Source organism: Cicer arietinum, chromosome 4 (genome assembly GCF_000331145.2).
Source record: "Cicer arietinum cultivar CDC Frontier isolate Library 1 chromosome 4, Cicar.CDCFrontier_v2.0, whole genome shotgun sequence".
Classification (NCBI taxonomy): domain Eukaryota; kingdom Viridiplantae; phylum Streptophyta; class Magnoliopsida; order Fabales; family Fabaceae; genus Cicer; species Cicer arietinum.
Window position 1 is genome coordinate 38,761,197 of NC_021163.2, and position 12,656 is coordinate 38,773,852.

The window sequence follows — 12,656 nt, forward strand, 5'->3', positions numbered from 1 at the left end:
TTTATGAACTCCTTTGTCGTTTTAATTCTGGTATGTTTTGTATTACTCGTTTTAGGACTTATTATGTATTCATTTTTATGATCTTCTAACTTAATTTCCATTACTGCTATTCTTGTTTCCTTCTATGTCTTTTGTGTATGTCTTTACTCGCACCGTGTATGTCTCTTTGTTTTCTTCTTCTTTTTGATCATGTCAAAAGGGGGAGAAAATTTGGTGTTGTTGTTGCATTTCAAACCTTGTAGGCACTCAAAAACAATTTTCAAATCATCACATACAACGGGGGAGTATGCACCTATTACGGGGGAGCAAAGATTTCAACATCACACTCTCTTCACAACAACATTTTGTCATAATCAAAAAGGGGGAGAATGTAAACTACATGTTTTTGATGACGACAAGACCACCAACTATGGACAATGCAGCAAGATCAAAAAGAAGATCAAACCATCTTGAATGAGCTTCCAAATCCAAATAATAAATGAGTAAATATAAAGGTATATGATACAAATCAATAGTTCAAATACTTGAGAACAATTCATATTTACATATGCATTTAACATGTTTTCAAAAATCAAAAACAACATTAACAAATCATTTAAAATCATATTTTTGACAATTTGCATAAGTGTATTCGAATACACCATGTTGTATTCGAATACAACTTAAGTCAGAAGCAAAACTTTAAAAGGTGTATTCGACTACACGCATCTGTAGTCGACTACAAGCTAAGTCAGTGGCCAAGTGTATTCGACTACACCCATCTGTAGTCGACTACATGCTAAGTCAGTAGCCAAATGTATTCGACTACACTCATATGTAGTCGAATACAAGTTAAGTCAGAGGCTAAAATACATTGATCTGTATTCGACTACACTGATGTGTATTCGAATACAAGGTGTAAAATTCGAATTTTTTAAACGTTACAAAGATGTGTATTCGAATACACATATACTGTATTCGAATACACCTGGAAACATTACAATTTTTCAGATCTGGAATGCCTCTAGAACATTGTAATTTTTCATCAAACCTCTTGGATCAATGGCCACGAATCTGAAAGGATGTTTTATGGAGTATAAATACCCCATAACTTCAGATCAAAAATCAACCATCCTTTAATTAATTCATTAAACAACTTTGAACAAAATTCTGATTTTTTCTAAGTACTTGCATTAGATTTTCATATCATTCTAAAAGTTCTCAAGTACTTGAATTACTATTGAGTTGTTTATCAATATACCACATCTTAGATTTATTCAAACCTTATTGTATCATTTGTACAAGTAAGATAGTGGTGTGCTATCTTAGAAGTATTGTTAGAAGTTTTGTAGCATGGACGTACCCTTGGTTATAAGGGGAACCAGGATAAATTTTAACGTGTTCATTTACTTACTGCAATTTTTATTAAGCCTTGTTCTTAAACTCAGAAAATCCAATTACCATATCACTAAAAACAAGAAAATTTACTAACACCTAATGCGTACTTCTATACTTACAAACCTTTGTGCCATTCCTTGGATATTTGCATGGACTCAAACCAGATTTGTTCTTCCTGCTTGGCTCCAAGTCGAAGCAGGTTTAAAAGGTGCTTGTGAGAAAGGTGAAACAGAAGAGCTTATAGCCATGTACAAAGAGTGGCCTTTCTTTCAAAGCACTATAGACCTAATTGAGATGGTTTTTGGGAAAAACAGATATTTCTATTGCTAAGCATTAGGATGAGGCTCTTGTGTCGGATAATAGACAAGAACTTGGTCGTCAACTAAGGAACGAGCTCATTACAACTGGGAAGTTTGTCATCGTTATTAGTGGCCACGACAAACTTCTGCAAAGTAATAGGACATTGAAGAGGTTGATTGAAAACAAACTTCCTTTTCTTAATCCCATCAACATGTTGCAAGTGGAGATACTTAAGAGGTTAAGACGTGACGATGATAACCTTAAAGCCATAGATTTTCTACTTATAACCGTTAATGGTATCGCCGCTGGGATGAGGAACACCAGCTAATTTCTCAGCAACTATAATTTTCACAAGTTTCCATTCTTATTTAATGACCATTTCTATAATCAAGGGTGAATATATGCATAACCACCAAGTTTAGTATAGTGTGTGCCAAGTAAATCATTTTTCCCACCAAGTCATTATGTGATTTTTATTAACTTTGGCACTTTCCTCCTCATATGATTTTGATCAATCACCAAGTCTAGTATAATGTGTGCCAAGTAAATCATTTTTCCCACCAAGTCATCATATGATTTTTATTAACTTTGGCACTTTCCTCCTCATATGATTTTGATCAATCACAACACTCAGAAGTTTGCATCCAAGCTTGTCTAAGAGATACATATTCCTTGCTTTGAGTAATCCACCTCAATTTCCAAGAAATACTGAGTTGCCCAAAGTCCTTCATCTCAAACTCAGTTGATAATTTCTCCTTGAGTAGTTGTCTCTTAGCCAAATCATCTCCTTGTTGAGACAAAATCCCTAAATGTTCTTTTAAAGATAACAAACTTATATGATTAATGATAAAGAGATTTTGATTCATGTTATCTAATGTGTGCTTTTGAATTACTTATTTTAAATAGTTTATGATCTAGACAACATCAAGAATCACAAGGCAAGTCACATCATGACAATATTCACAATCAAGAAAGAAAAATAACTCTTGCTTAGTTCATAATGATAATTAGCTATTGCATTCAAGAACTAAATTAAAATATTACACTGATATCATCAAGGGAATCTTTGCACTTAATTCCAACAAAATATTCTACAAAAAGTAATCACAAGAATAATGATATAAATGCAAAAGGAATATTATCCTAAAAGATCATCTTAAATATCAAGAAAAAGGTTTTCCCATTCATTTTTTCCTATTCAATATCAATGACAAAATAGAAATCAACCCTAAAAGACCGAACAATCATATTGATCATGTTCATAAGGTTCAACGAAAATCAGAATGTTTGCACTAAAAGATAAAAATGAAAAGTATTATTGTAAAGTTTCAAGAGAAAAGACTACTACAGTAAAAAGGAGTTTCCTAGTTGCTAAATTAGTCTCAGATAACATGCACAACAATCATCTTCTCTCTCTAGTACAAAAAGCAAAAAATGGTCAAATCATAACGTTCTAAAGTCACGAATCCCAACTAAATCTTCATGGCAAACAAGAACAACAATTGTATTGCATTGGACAATGTGTCTAATACTCATATTGTCTCTCATATAAGAAAAAGTGGAGCTTTTTCACTCCTATATATATAGAAGATACATCAGAACATTGAAGATCGAGAGTTTTGCATTGAATCATATCTCACTTTCCTAAGTGCTCATCAATCAAATAACTCTTCAATTATCAAACACTCTCAAGCTTACTACTATATTTGTGGATCAATATTTCTAAGTGTGTTTCTATGCAAATCTTTCATACTTTAGTTGGTTTGAAAATAGATCCCAAAAACAATCATAGACTTGTAAACATTCTCAACCTCTTTTGAAGTGGAAAAAATGATTGACTGATTATAATTTTCTATAATCCGCTAGAGAATCAAAGAATATTGTTGTTAGTTTGTTGTGGTAAAGAAAATGACGGTTGTATAGTGCAAGTGACTAAAAAGATTAAAGGTGTAGAAGTTGAGAGCGTTCTCAAGCACCATAGTGAAAAATTGCACTAGTTGTGAGGACTAGTTGTATACTTGAATGAACTAGGATACTTTTAATGTGTGAATTCTTTTATCCTTACTCTTAATTATTTTGTCAACGCACACTCATCATATTTACTGTATTTACTGAAGTAAACATACAACTACTTTGATTTAAAAATCCTTTAACATTTTGAAATATACAAATTTTCATTTACTAACTCATAAAATATCCAAGTTTATTTTGAGATCATTTTATCATTAGTACATATTTTAAAAGAGTCACAATTCAAATTTCTCTTCCTTGTAACTAATATTTCCACTTACTTCTATCACAATAATTTTATTAACCATAAACAAAAAGTACAATCAGTTTAGCTAGAGATTAACCACAGAGTTGCTACCAAATTGGACATAGAATGAATTGAGAAACTAATTAATGAGAATTTTTTTCTAGACAATGCCTAGTTGATATTTAAAAAATCCTTGCTAATTTGAAGCTAATTCATAGTAAAAAAATTTGTCAACAATTTTCCCTAGCTACATAGCTGTGATTTGTCATGACAATTTCATAGCAAATACTTTGTAAGCAATTTTGCTGTTTTTCCTAATTAATTCATTAAAACCTATTTTGAGAGTGAGAGATCTTATATGTTATATCAATTGACATTCTATTTGATAAAATTGAGATTAAATAACAATACATTTAAAAATATTTTTCTAATCGAAAATAGAATCAACAACTGATCACTATAAAATAACATATGCCCAGAGTAATAATTAACTATTCTGATACATGGATACCAAAAAAACTATCAAATCTTCAAGATACTAGTAACTCATATAACTGGCGTGAAATTCCATAATGATGTTTGACTTTAGCTTTTAGAAATATATAATAGATGAACACATAAATATGAATGATAGAAACAAGAAAACAATACAACTAATTAAGAAGATAAAAATAATGGAAAAATAATAATGGTTGAGAGCGGGTATTAATCGACATTTATCGTACTAGTAAATTTAAGAATTAAGCAATTGAAAGATAAGGACAAACATAAAAATCTGAACTCATTCTCATCATTCTGTTACCCACTTCTCTCTAACCCTAAATTATCTCCTCTCATTTTCTCATCTCCCTCCACAACTACTCCGGCGAGGACAGCCTATCAGGCACCGCCACCGACCACCGCGCGCGACCTTGCGTCCCTGCGTAAGTGATTTCCAGCCTCCACAGTGAAGAAGTTCAACAAATAGGTAATGATTCTTTATTTTAGGATTTTTTTTTAATTAGGAATTTTGTGATCGATTTTCTGGTTGATTTTGTACTGTGTGTCCGTTGAGATTGCTTCTTCTTCAGTTCTTCTTTTGATTCATGCTTGTTCTTCTTCAGTTTTTATTTTATTTTATTTTTTTATTATTTGTGATTTATGTTTTTGCATTGTGTTTGTAAGGTTTTGTCCAATTCGACACTGAGGTCTGCTCCGCTTTTAATGCAATTGACAAGTTACAATTTGACATTGTCCAATGTTAATTGTTTGTGGCTTTGATAAACACGCATATATATAATACAACAACAAACTACCTCTTCAATTCAACATATATATTTCAGATATTGCTTACCCACTAGCTGCATAAGTTTTAAAACCACTTTGACTATGTCTGTTTTAGTACCTGCTTCGGTTTGAGTATTGCAATTTTAAATTGAACATTTTTTACTCAATCTCTTACTGTTACTGAAAGCTAACTTTTTTTTTAGGAAAATTATAATCTGTGAATTTTTATTTTGTTATTGTTAAAAATTTATTTTTTCTAAATTAATAAAACATATTACTCTCTGCACAAGTATCAATTTTGGGAAAATGTTTTGGGATGTAGAAAATAATAAAACATATTACTCTCTGAACAAGTATAAATTAATAAAACATATTACAACTAACAAGTATCAAAGAAAATGTTCTGGGGATGTAGAAATTATAAAAGTTGCAATTTCTTTAAGTGGTTTGATCATGATATTATTGATGGAAGGCATTTGAAGATCAAAAGGCAGAAGAGAAAAAATATGAAGCTGAAAAATGTTTTATGTAGTACAATAAGATGACCGAAAATTCAATTATGTTTGAGTTTGTATGTTTTGGGATCACTTTGGTGCTAGTAACAATGTTTTTGTCTGGTGGTTGGAGTCTAATGTATTTGAAGTAGTCAAAGTATTATTTTTGTAATAAATGTATTTGTGTTGTTTTTGTTGAATCAATGAAATGTGTTGTTTTTTATTTGTGAACTCATGATTTTGTTAGTGAAATGTGCTGTTGTTCTTAATAATCTATGTTCGTTTATGAATAAAAGGAACATAACTTGTGTTGTCGTTAATGAACAAGCAAAGAAGTAAGAAATTGGTCGAAGTCGAAACACAAAGAGAGTGTAAGACATTTTCATATATGAAAAATTGTAAATGAAGAATGATTAAAAAGATAATAATGACCATGAATCCTAAACTAGAGAAAAAGAAGAAGAAAAATATAAAGTAATTTTTTTTTTTCATTTTAGATCCCTTAATTTATTTTTTATTCCATTTTTAACAAAAAAATATAAATAAAAGACCAAAATAGAATGAAAAAATAATTAAAACACTAAAATAAAATAAAACAATAAGTTACAAGACTTAAAAGAGTAATTTAACCTATTTTATAATTATACATACAAAAAAAAGTGGCTAAGAGCGGATGTTTATCCGAAATCAATGTAAATATTTTACGTTGTTTCACACCAAAAATATCCCTTAAATCCTTTTAAAAGATCAGTTTTTTCTTTAAAAAAAATAAGCTTACTTTTTTGTTTAAATTCATGAATTCATTGAGCAGTTTCTGAAAGGGAAAATCTTTCTGTAATGGTGGCAAGCACAGTACTCTCCAATTTTCCATTGCATTTTACTTGTTGCCCTTCCTCTGCACACAAAAATCCCCAACCTAATCTCTCTCTCCGCTTCAACCCTCCTTTGAATAGAGCCTTCAGGTTCGATTCCCACTCTCCTATTTTTCGGTGGTTAGAGTTTCTGTGTTTTCAGTTCATTCTATAAGAATGAATTTCTAGTTATAGTAATCTAAATTGTAACAGCTATAATCTTTCAGGTCAAGATTTTGCGTTGCCGCAATATTGCCACAAAGGCTTCCCCGTCGAGTATTTAGAGTACATGGCTTGGTAGGTGATGATGATTCTCTCACTTCCCCTCTACCAGATTTACACAATTCTGAAGCGGTTAGTATTTCTTCCCCCCCTCTCTCTCTATATATATATAAATAGTAGATTAGTGAAGTAGTTAGAATCACACAATGGTGTAGACTGCAAACTTAGAACCATGGTTTGTTAGATGATACCTATGGAGCATGGACATTGTCATGCACACCAGACATAACACTGATTGACATGTGTCGATACCAATAATAATTGAAACAAATAAATTAAATTAATTGAACGTAATCAATGTGCCAGAATGAGACATTGACATGTCTCGGAAACCAAAACACGTCTTCAATTAGAAGTTCAGTTATAGAGGAGAGGATGATACTACCATATGTTTCCTATATTTTTTTTTTATAAAAGTAGAATTTGAAGATAAAATTTAGAAAAGATATAAAATTAGTTTGAATGTGACAAAACTGTTAGAGCCGTTGGTTTAGAATATGGAGTATGCATAAAACTGTAAATGACATACACTCAAACAAATAGGCTTCCGGATAAGGGTAGAAAGCGATGTAGTCAATTGCAGCCACAATTGTAGTACGACGTTGTATCGTAGTTGTCGAACCCTATGCAATACGTTGAAGTGGCATGGGTTAGGGTTGCAGCTGTAGCACCGTTCGTGGGGGCGCAATCACAGAGTGAATAGCCGAGAAGAAGCCATAATAGTGATTTTAATTGTGAAAAGTCTAAAATGCCCTTGATTTTTTATCGTTAAGGGTTATTTTTAAGGTTTTTTGTCTTTAAACAATGCATTAATTTTTGGGTTAGTTGTAACTTTGTTTCGTTGATTTTCTCATTCACAAATTTGGTCCCTCTATTTTGATATTCACAATTATAGTCATTCTATTTAATTGGACGACCTTTAATCTCTTCCCTTGGGACCTTTTTCTCCATATCTCCTCTATTTTAATCGTGCCCTAATTTATAATGGAATAAATGAATCATATCCAAACTGCAAATTGGATTTATTGGCTGTCAATAGAACTTACATGTTACATATAAAAACAGAAAAAGTGGGCATTAGGATTCTTTATACATGTTCTAATTATTGAATTAGTTAGTCAGATATATTTCAAAATCAATGCTATCCCAATCTATTGCTCTCTTCATGGACAATATTGTGTAATAGGAAAATTCAACAAGGTATTGAATCATACCAAGTAACAAAGTGATAAGTTGAATATCTTCCCAACCCAACAAATGTTGCATTAAATGTTGGGTAGCATAACCAACATAACACCAGGAACTGCATTTGTTCCTTTAATTCATATAAAGTATTGATTTTGTCATTGTTAAATCACTCTTTAGTTATTCAAAATAATTTGTTGTGGGATTAAATATTTTCGGACTCTTTCTCCCAGCCCTTATCCCACTTTTGCACTTCATTACTATTTGGGTCAAGAATAAATTTTGGTCAGCTAATGCCTACCAGTATTCATGTGTGTTGGTGGAATGGCCTCTATCCTTAGGAAGTTGTACACAATATTATTAACCAGATTATTCAATTCCTTCCTAAGTGATGAACTTAATATTAAAACCAACTTGTTTAATATTAATTCCAATTTAACAATAATAGATTCAAAACTTATTCAAAACTAAGATTCAAGAACACATGTATTATCAAGATAAAGAGTATAGAGATAGAGAAGTGTGCACCAAGGATTTTTATACTGGTTCAACTATCTATTCGATAGTCTACATCCAGTCCCGAAATCACTTACTGATTCCAGCCTTTACTAGAAATGATTTGAGTATGTTTACAGACTTTCCAGCACTTCAATGCCTATACATCTAACTCAACATCAATCTAGAACAACAACCAATCTATCCTTAAGAACTAATCACCAAGCTCTAGCAAGATCAGATTGAGATCTCTTTTAGATGATCACACACACTCTAAAAAATGACCACCAGTTTCACAATACTGGATTTCCACTCTCTTTCTTTTACAAAGATAGTTCTTTCAAAAAAACTAAAACACTTGATTCAATCACAATGAATTCTCACACTAAGTATTTGCCAATAATGTTTGTGAGTTACAATAATTTTTCTCAAAGTGTATTTTTCGAAAAGCTAATGAAATTCTTTCAGTTCTTTCTATCTGTTATAAAAATTGTGATTGATTCAGTTTATATAGTTTCAGAAAAACTTCAAAAAATCGATTTCCCAATCGATTTTATTAATGCGTATTACCAGATCAATTGATTTCCTAATCGATTTCGCATTTATTGTTTTTCTTGAAATTCTTGAAATAGATGAACTAATCGATTTGCTAATCGATTTTTTTAATGCATATATCAGAAACTGATACTCAGTTCATATCAGAGTCGATTGAATAATCGATTATAATTGTTTTGTTCAAAATGCGAGATCAAACAATCGATTACTCAGTCGATTCACTTTCATTAACATAATCGATTTGGCAATGGGCTAATTTCTCCCTGTAACTCAGACACTTAATCAAATCGATTTGCCAATCGACTGATTTGTCCCTGTAACTCAGATATTTAATTAAAATCGATGTGCCAATCGATTATGCAATATGTTTATGATAAATGATGAATTAATTCATTCATGCAATCGATTAACTAATTGATTAGTAGAAAGCTTGTAACTTAAGAAAAGTATATCAATTGATTGTCCAATCGATTTCTTTTAATCATAGAACACAGGTCTGATAAAAACATTTAAGTAATCGATTTGCTAATCGATTAACTCAGTGAAAACTTTGTTCTATGAATCAGAAAATCGATTAACCAATTGATTGATTAACATACTTATTTTATGATTTCAATTTTAATTGACAAATATTAGATGTGTGAAATCATAATGATGAATCTAACTAATAAACACTATGAACAATAGACAAATTTACACATAATCTTCAAGCCTTGTATGATATGATCAATCTTTGCTTGATTGCTTGAGATCCAAGATTTGTCCAAATGAAGTGTTTGATTCTTTCCTGAAATGTATCTCAACCCAAACTATTAGATTAATCAGATAATGCATATACATTGTATGTTTGGAAGTTATATCAAAATCATAGTCAAGGAGGCATATATCTTACAATGTGAGTATGAATTCTTTGCATGTCTACATTTGTATGTTTGTATGCATGCATGTATGTTCCAACATTAATCATACCTTGAAGGTAGAAACCAAGCATCGTCTTCCATAAAAATATTTGCTTTTCGATAGCTCCTTTTTATCTCAGTATACAATAATGCTATGCATATGTAGGGTGCTAGTATTGACTTAAATCATCCAAGAAGAAGTTTACTTGTACAATTTACATGTGACTTGTGTGGTGAAAGAACAAAGAGGCTTGTAAACCGATTAGCTTATGAAAGGGGGGCCATTTTTATACAGGTATCTATTACTTGTTGATTCTTGTTGTGAACTTTGTATGTTCAATCATTTTTTTAAAGATTATTAGCATGATTTCTTCCTTTTTTTGTAATCCCTATTCATGGTTGAGGATTGAGTTAGGCCCAATTCAATTTTTCAAATGATTTACAATTTACCAAAGCCTGTCGTAGATCCGCTGGTTCATCCATTATCAGATCATTATTGGTCCACTCAGTTCATGCTCTAGGTTTCTATACAGTCCTAGATGTTAGGGGTGTGTGATCAGCCTCACATTGGATAGTGAAATGGCATGAATCGTGATTACATGCGGTGAAGCTTTCACTTTATGCACTAATTTTTTTAGGTTGAGTAAAGCTTGAAACCCAAATTCTAAGAGTTTTTATATGGTTAAGATAGGACCTCTCTAACTTAGCAAAGTGGGAGAGTAGGATTGTAAAATTGTGTGATTTCACATTTAAAATTTCATTTTCTATAACATAGGGCAATGGGGATCTCTCTATGGGGGAGAGGGTAAAGCACATGTAGCACTAAGACTTTTGTAGATAGAGTAAATATTATTATGTTATACATAGTTCATGTAGCTAGTTCTTGCTTACAGTTAAATATTATAATGTAAATATTATATTATAGTAGATGGGCTGTAAGTATTCTGACCCGTTAGTATTACTGTAAATTAGGGTTGTTTAATACCCTTTGTCTATATAAAGAAATTCCGCTGTGTAGTTGAAACACACGGGTTATTCACAATATGTCTCTCAATACTCTTTATATTCAACGTGGTATCTAGAGCCAACTGAGAGACAACTCTAATCGTCAACTACCTGGTCGACCTACTGTCTCCGGTGAATATTTTCTTTGGCAAACTGTGTTCTCAACTCCGGTTTTCCCCCCCTGCTGTTGATACGCTGATTCCTCAACTTTTGTTCAGCCGTTCACGCCCTACCATCGCTGCCGTCACTGCTATCACTGTTTCTGACGAGTTTTTTTCGACGAACGACCACTCCAGCAGCGTCGTACACCTCAGATCGGCGAAACCCTTCCGCTGCGTCATCAACAACTCCCTCATGCGCCCTCACGCGCCGCCTGTCCTCACACGCGTGAGATCCACGCGCCGCCCATTGCCACTGCGCGTGACGGGGCGTTCGGCTGCCGTTCACGGTGCCGCTTCTTCCACCGCACTCGCCTCGGCCCCCTGCTTCCATATCTGCCCTCAGTTTTCAGTTTCAAGTTACGGGATATACGAGTTCCTGTTCAAACAACCCCTGTTTTCCCGATTCCGACGCGTTTTCTGACAATCTGTGCTGACCATGGCGTATCAGTCTGAAACAAAGAGCATCTTCACCAACTACATCACTTCTACTCTCTCTGTTGAAAAATTGAATGGATCAAATTATGATAGTTGGGCTGCCGACATCAAACTATGGCTACGTGGTCAAGGTTACGAGGATCATCTCACTCAAAACCCTGAAAAGGTGAGTGTGACTAAAACATCCAAATGGAGTCAGATCGATGCTCAGTTGTGTAGTGTCATTAAGTCTACACTTCATCTAGATATTAAACTGATTTTTCGTCCGCATCTCACTTGTGAATCGGTTTGGAGTCAAGCAAAGACACTCTATACTAACGACACACAACGTCTCTATAGAGTTTGTCACCGCATGTTGAATATCATTACTCTGAAATCACTTGATGGCTCTATTTCTGCATATCTTGGCACCATTCATAGTGCACTTCATGACTTTAATGAGCTTCTCCCTCCTGCTACAAGTAATCCAGCTGAACAGAAGAAGGAGTTGGATCAACGCAGCACCTTCTTCATGCTTCTTGCACTCTATGGCCTACCCCAGGAGTACTCTGCAACTCGTGATCAAATTTTGGGGTCTGTTACTGTTCCGGATATGTCTACTACTTCAATAATCCTCCTTCGTGTACCAGCAAAACATCCAGTTGAGCAGTCTATTACTTCCATTCCGGGTGACACTGCTGCCCTTGCATCTCAGGGACATAATCAGCATCGTTCTCGTGGAGGACCATCCAACTCTAAGCCTCGTCCCAAGTGTGAGCATTGTCATCGGGTTGGACACACTATTGATCGCTGTTGGAAGTTGCATGGTAAGCCTTCGCCTTCGATAAATGCAACTCAACTTGATCCTTCTGCAACTATTCAGACTACACCATCTCCACAAGGCTCCCCAGCAAACTATGAAGATTTTCTCCGATGGGTTCAGAGTCATCCCAACTCTAGTTCTCCTACTTCGGTTGCACACATTGGTAACTCATCCGTTTACCTCTCTTACTCATCTTCTCTCGGCCCTTGGGTTCTTGATTCTGGTGCGTCTGATCATGTTACTGGTAATAAAGGTCTCTTTTCTTCACTCTCTACATCTGGTTTTTTACCTA

General features: G+C 33.4%; 1 protein-coding gene and 1 pseudogene across 3 annotated transcripts in view; both read left to right on the plus strand.

Moving 5' to 3' along the window:
* LOC101515655 (phosphoenolpyruvate carboxylase 4-like) overlaps positions 1-2,005 on the plus strand; it is an 11,432-nt pseudogene extending 9,427 nt beyond the window's left edge.
* Positions 2,006-4,568: 2,563 nt separating this feature from the next.
* The window catches only part of LOC140920156 (uncharacterized), a 13,069-nt gene continuing 4,981 nt past the window's right edge, over positions 4,569-12,656 (plus strand). The window contains exons 1-4 of one of the 3 annotated variants that reach the window (XM_073367839.1): positions 4,569-4,901; positions 6,506-6,656; positions 6,773-6,899; positions 10,128-10,256. In XM_073367839.1, the coding sequence (XP_073223940.1) occupies positions 6,532-6,656; positions 6,773-6,899; positions 10,128-10,256 (381 nt within the window). In that variant the 5' untranslated portion in view covers positions 4,569-4,901; positions 6,506-6,531. The remainder of the gene's footprint in view (positions 4,902-6,505; positions 6,657-6,772; positions 6,900-10,127; positions 10,257-12,656) is intronic. The other 2 variants (XM_073367840.1, XM_073367841.1) reach the window with 2 other exon arrangements.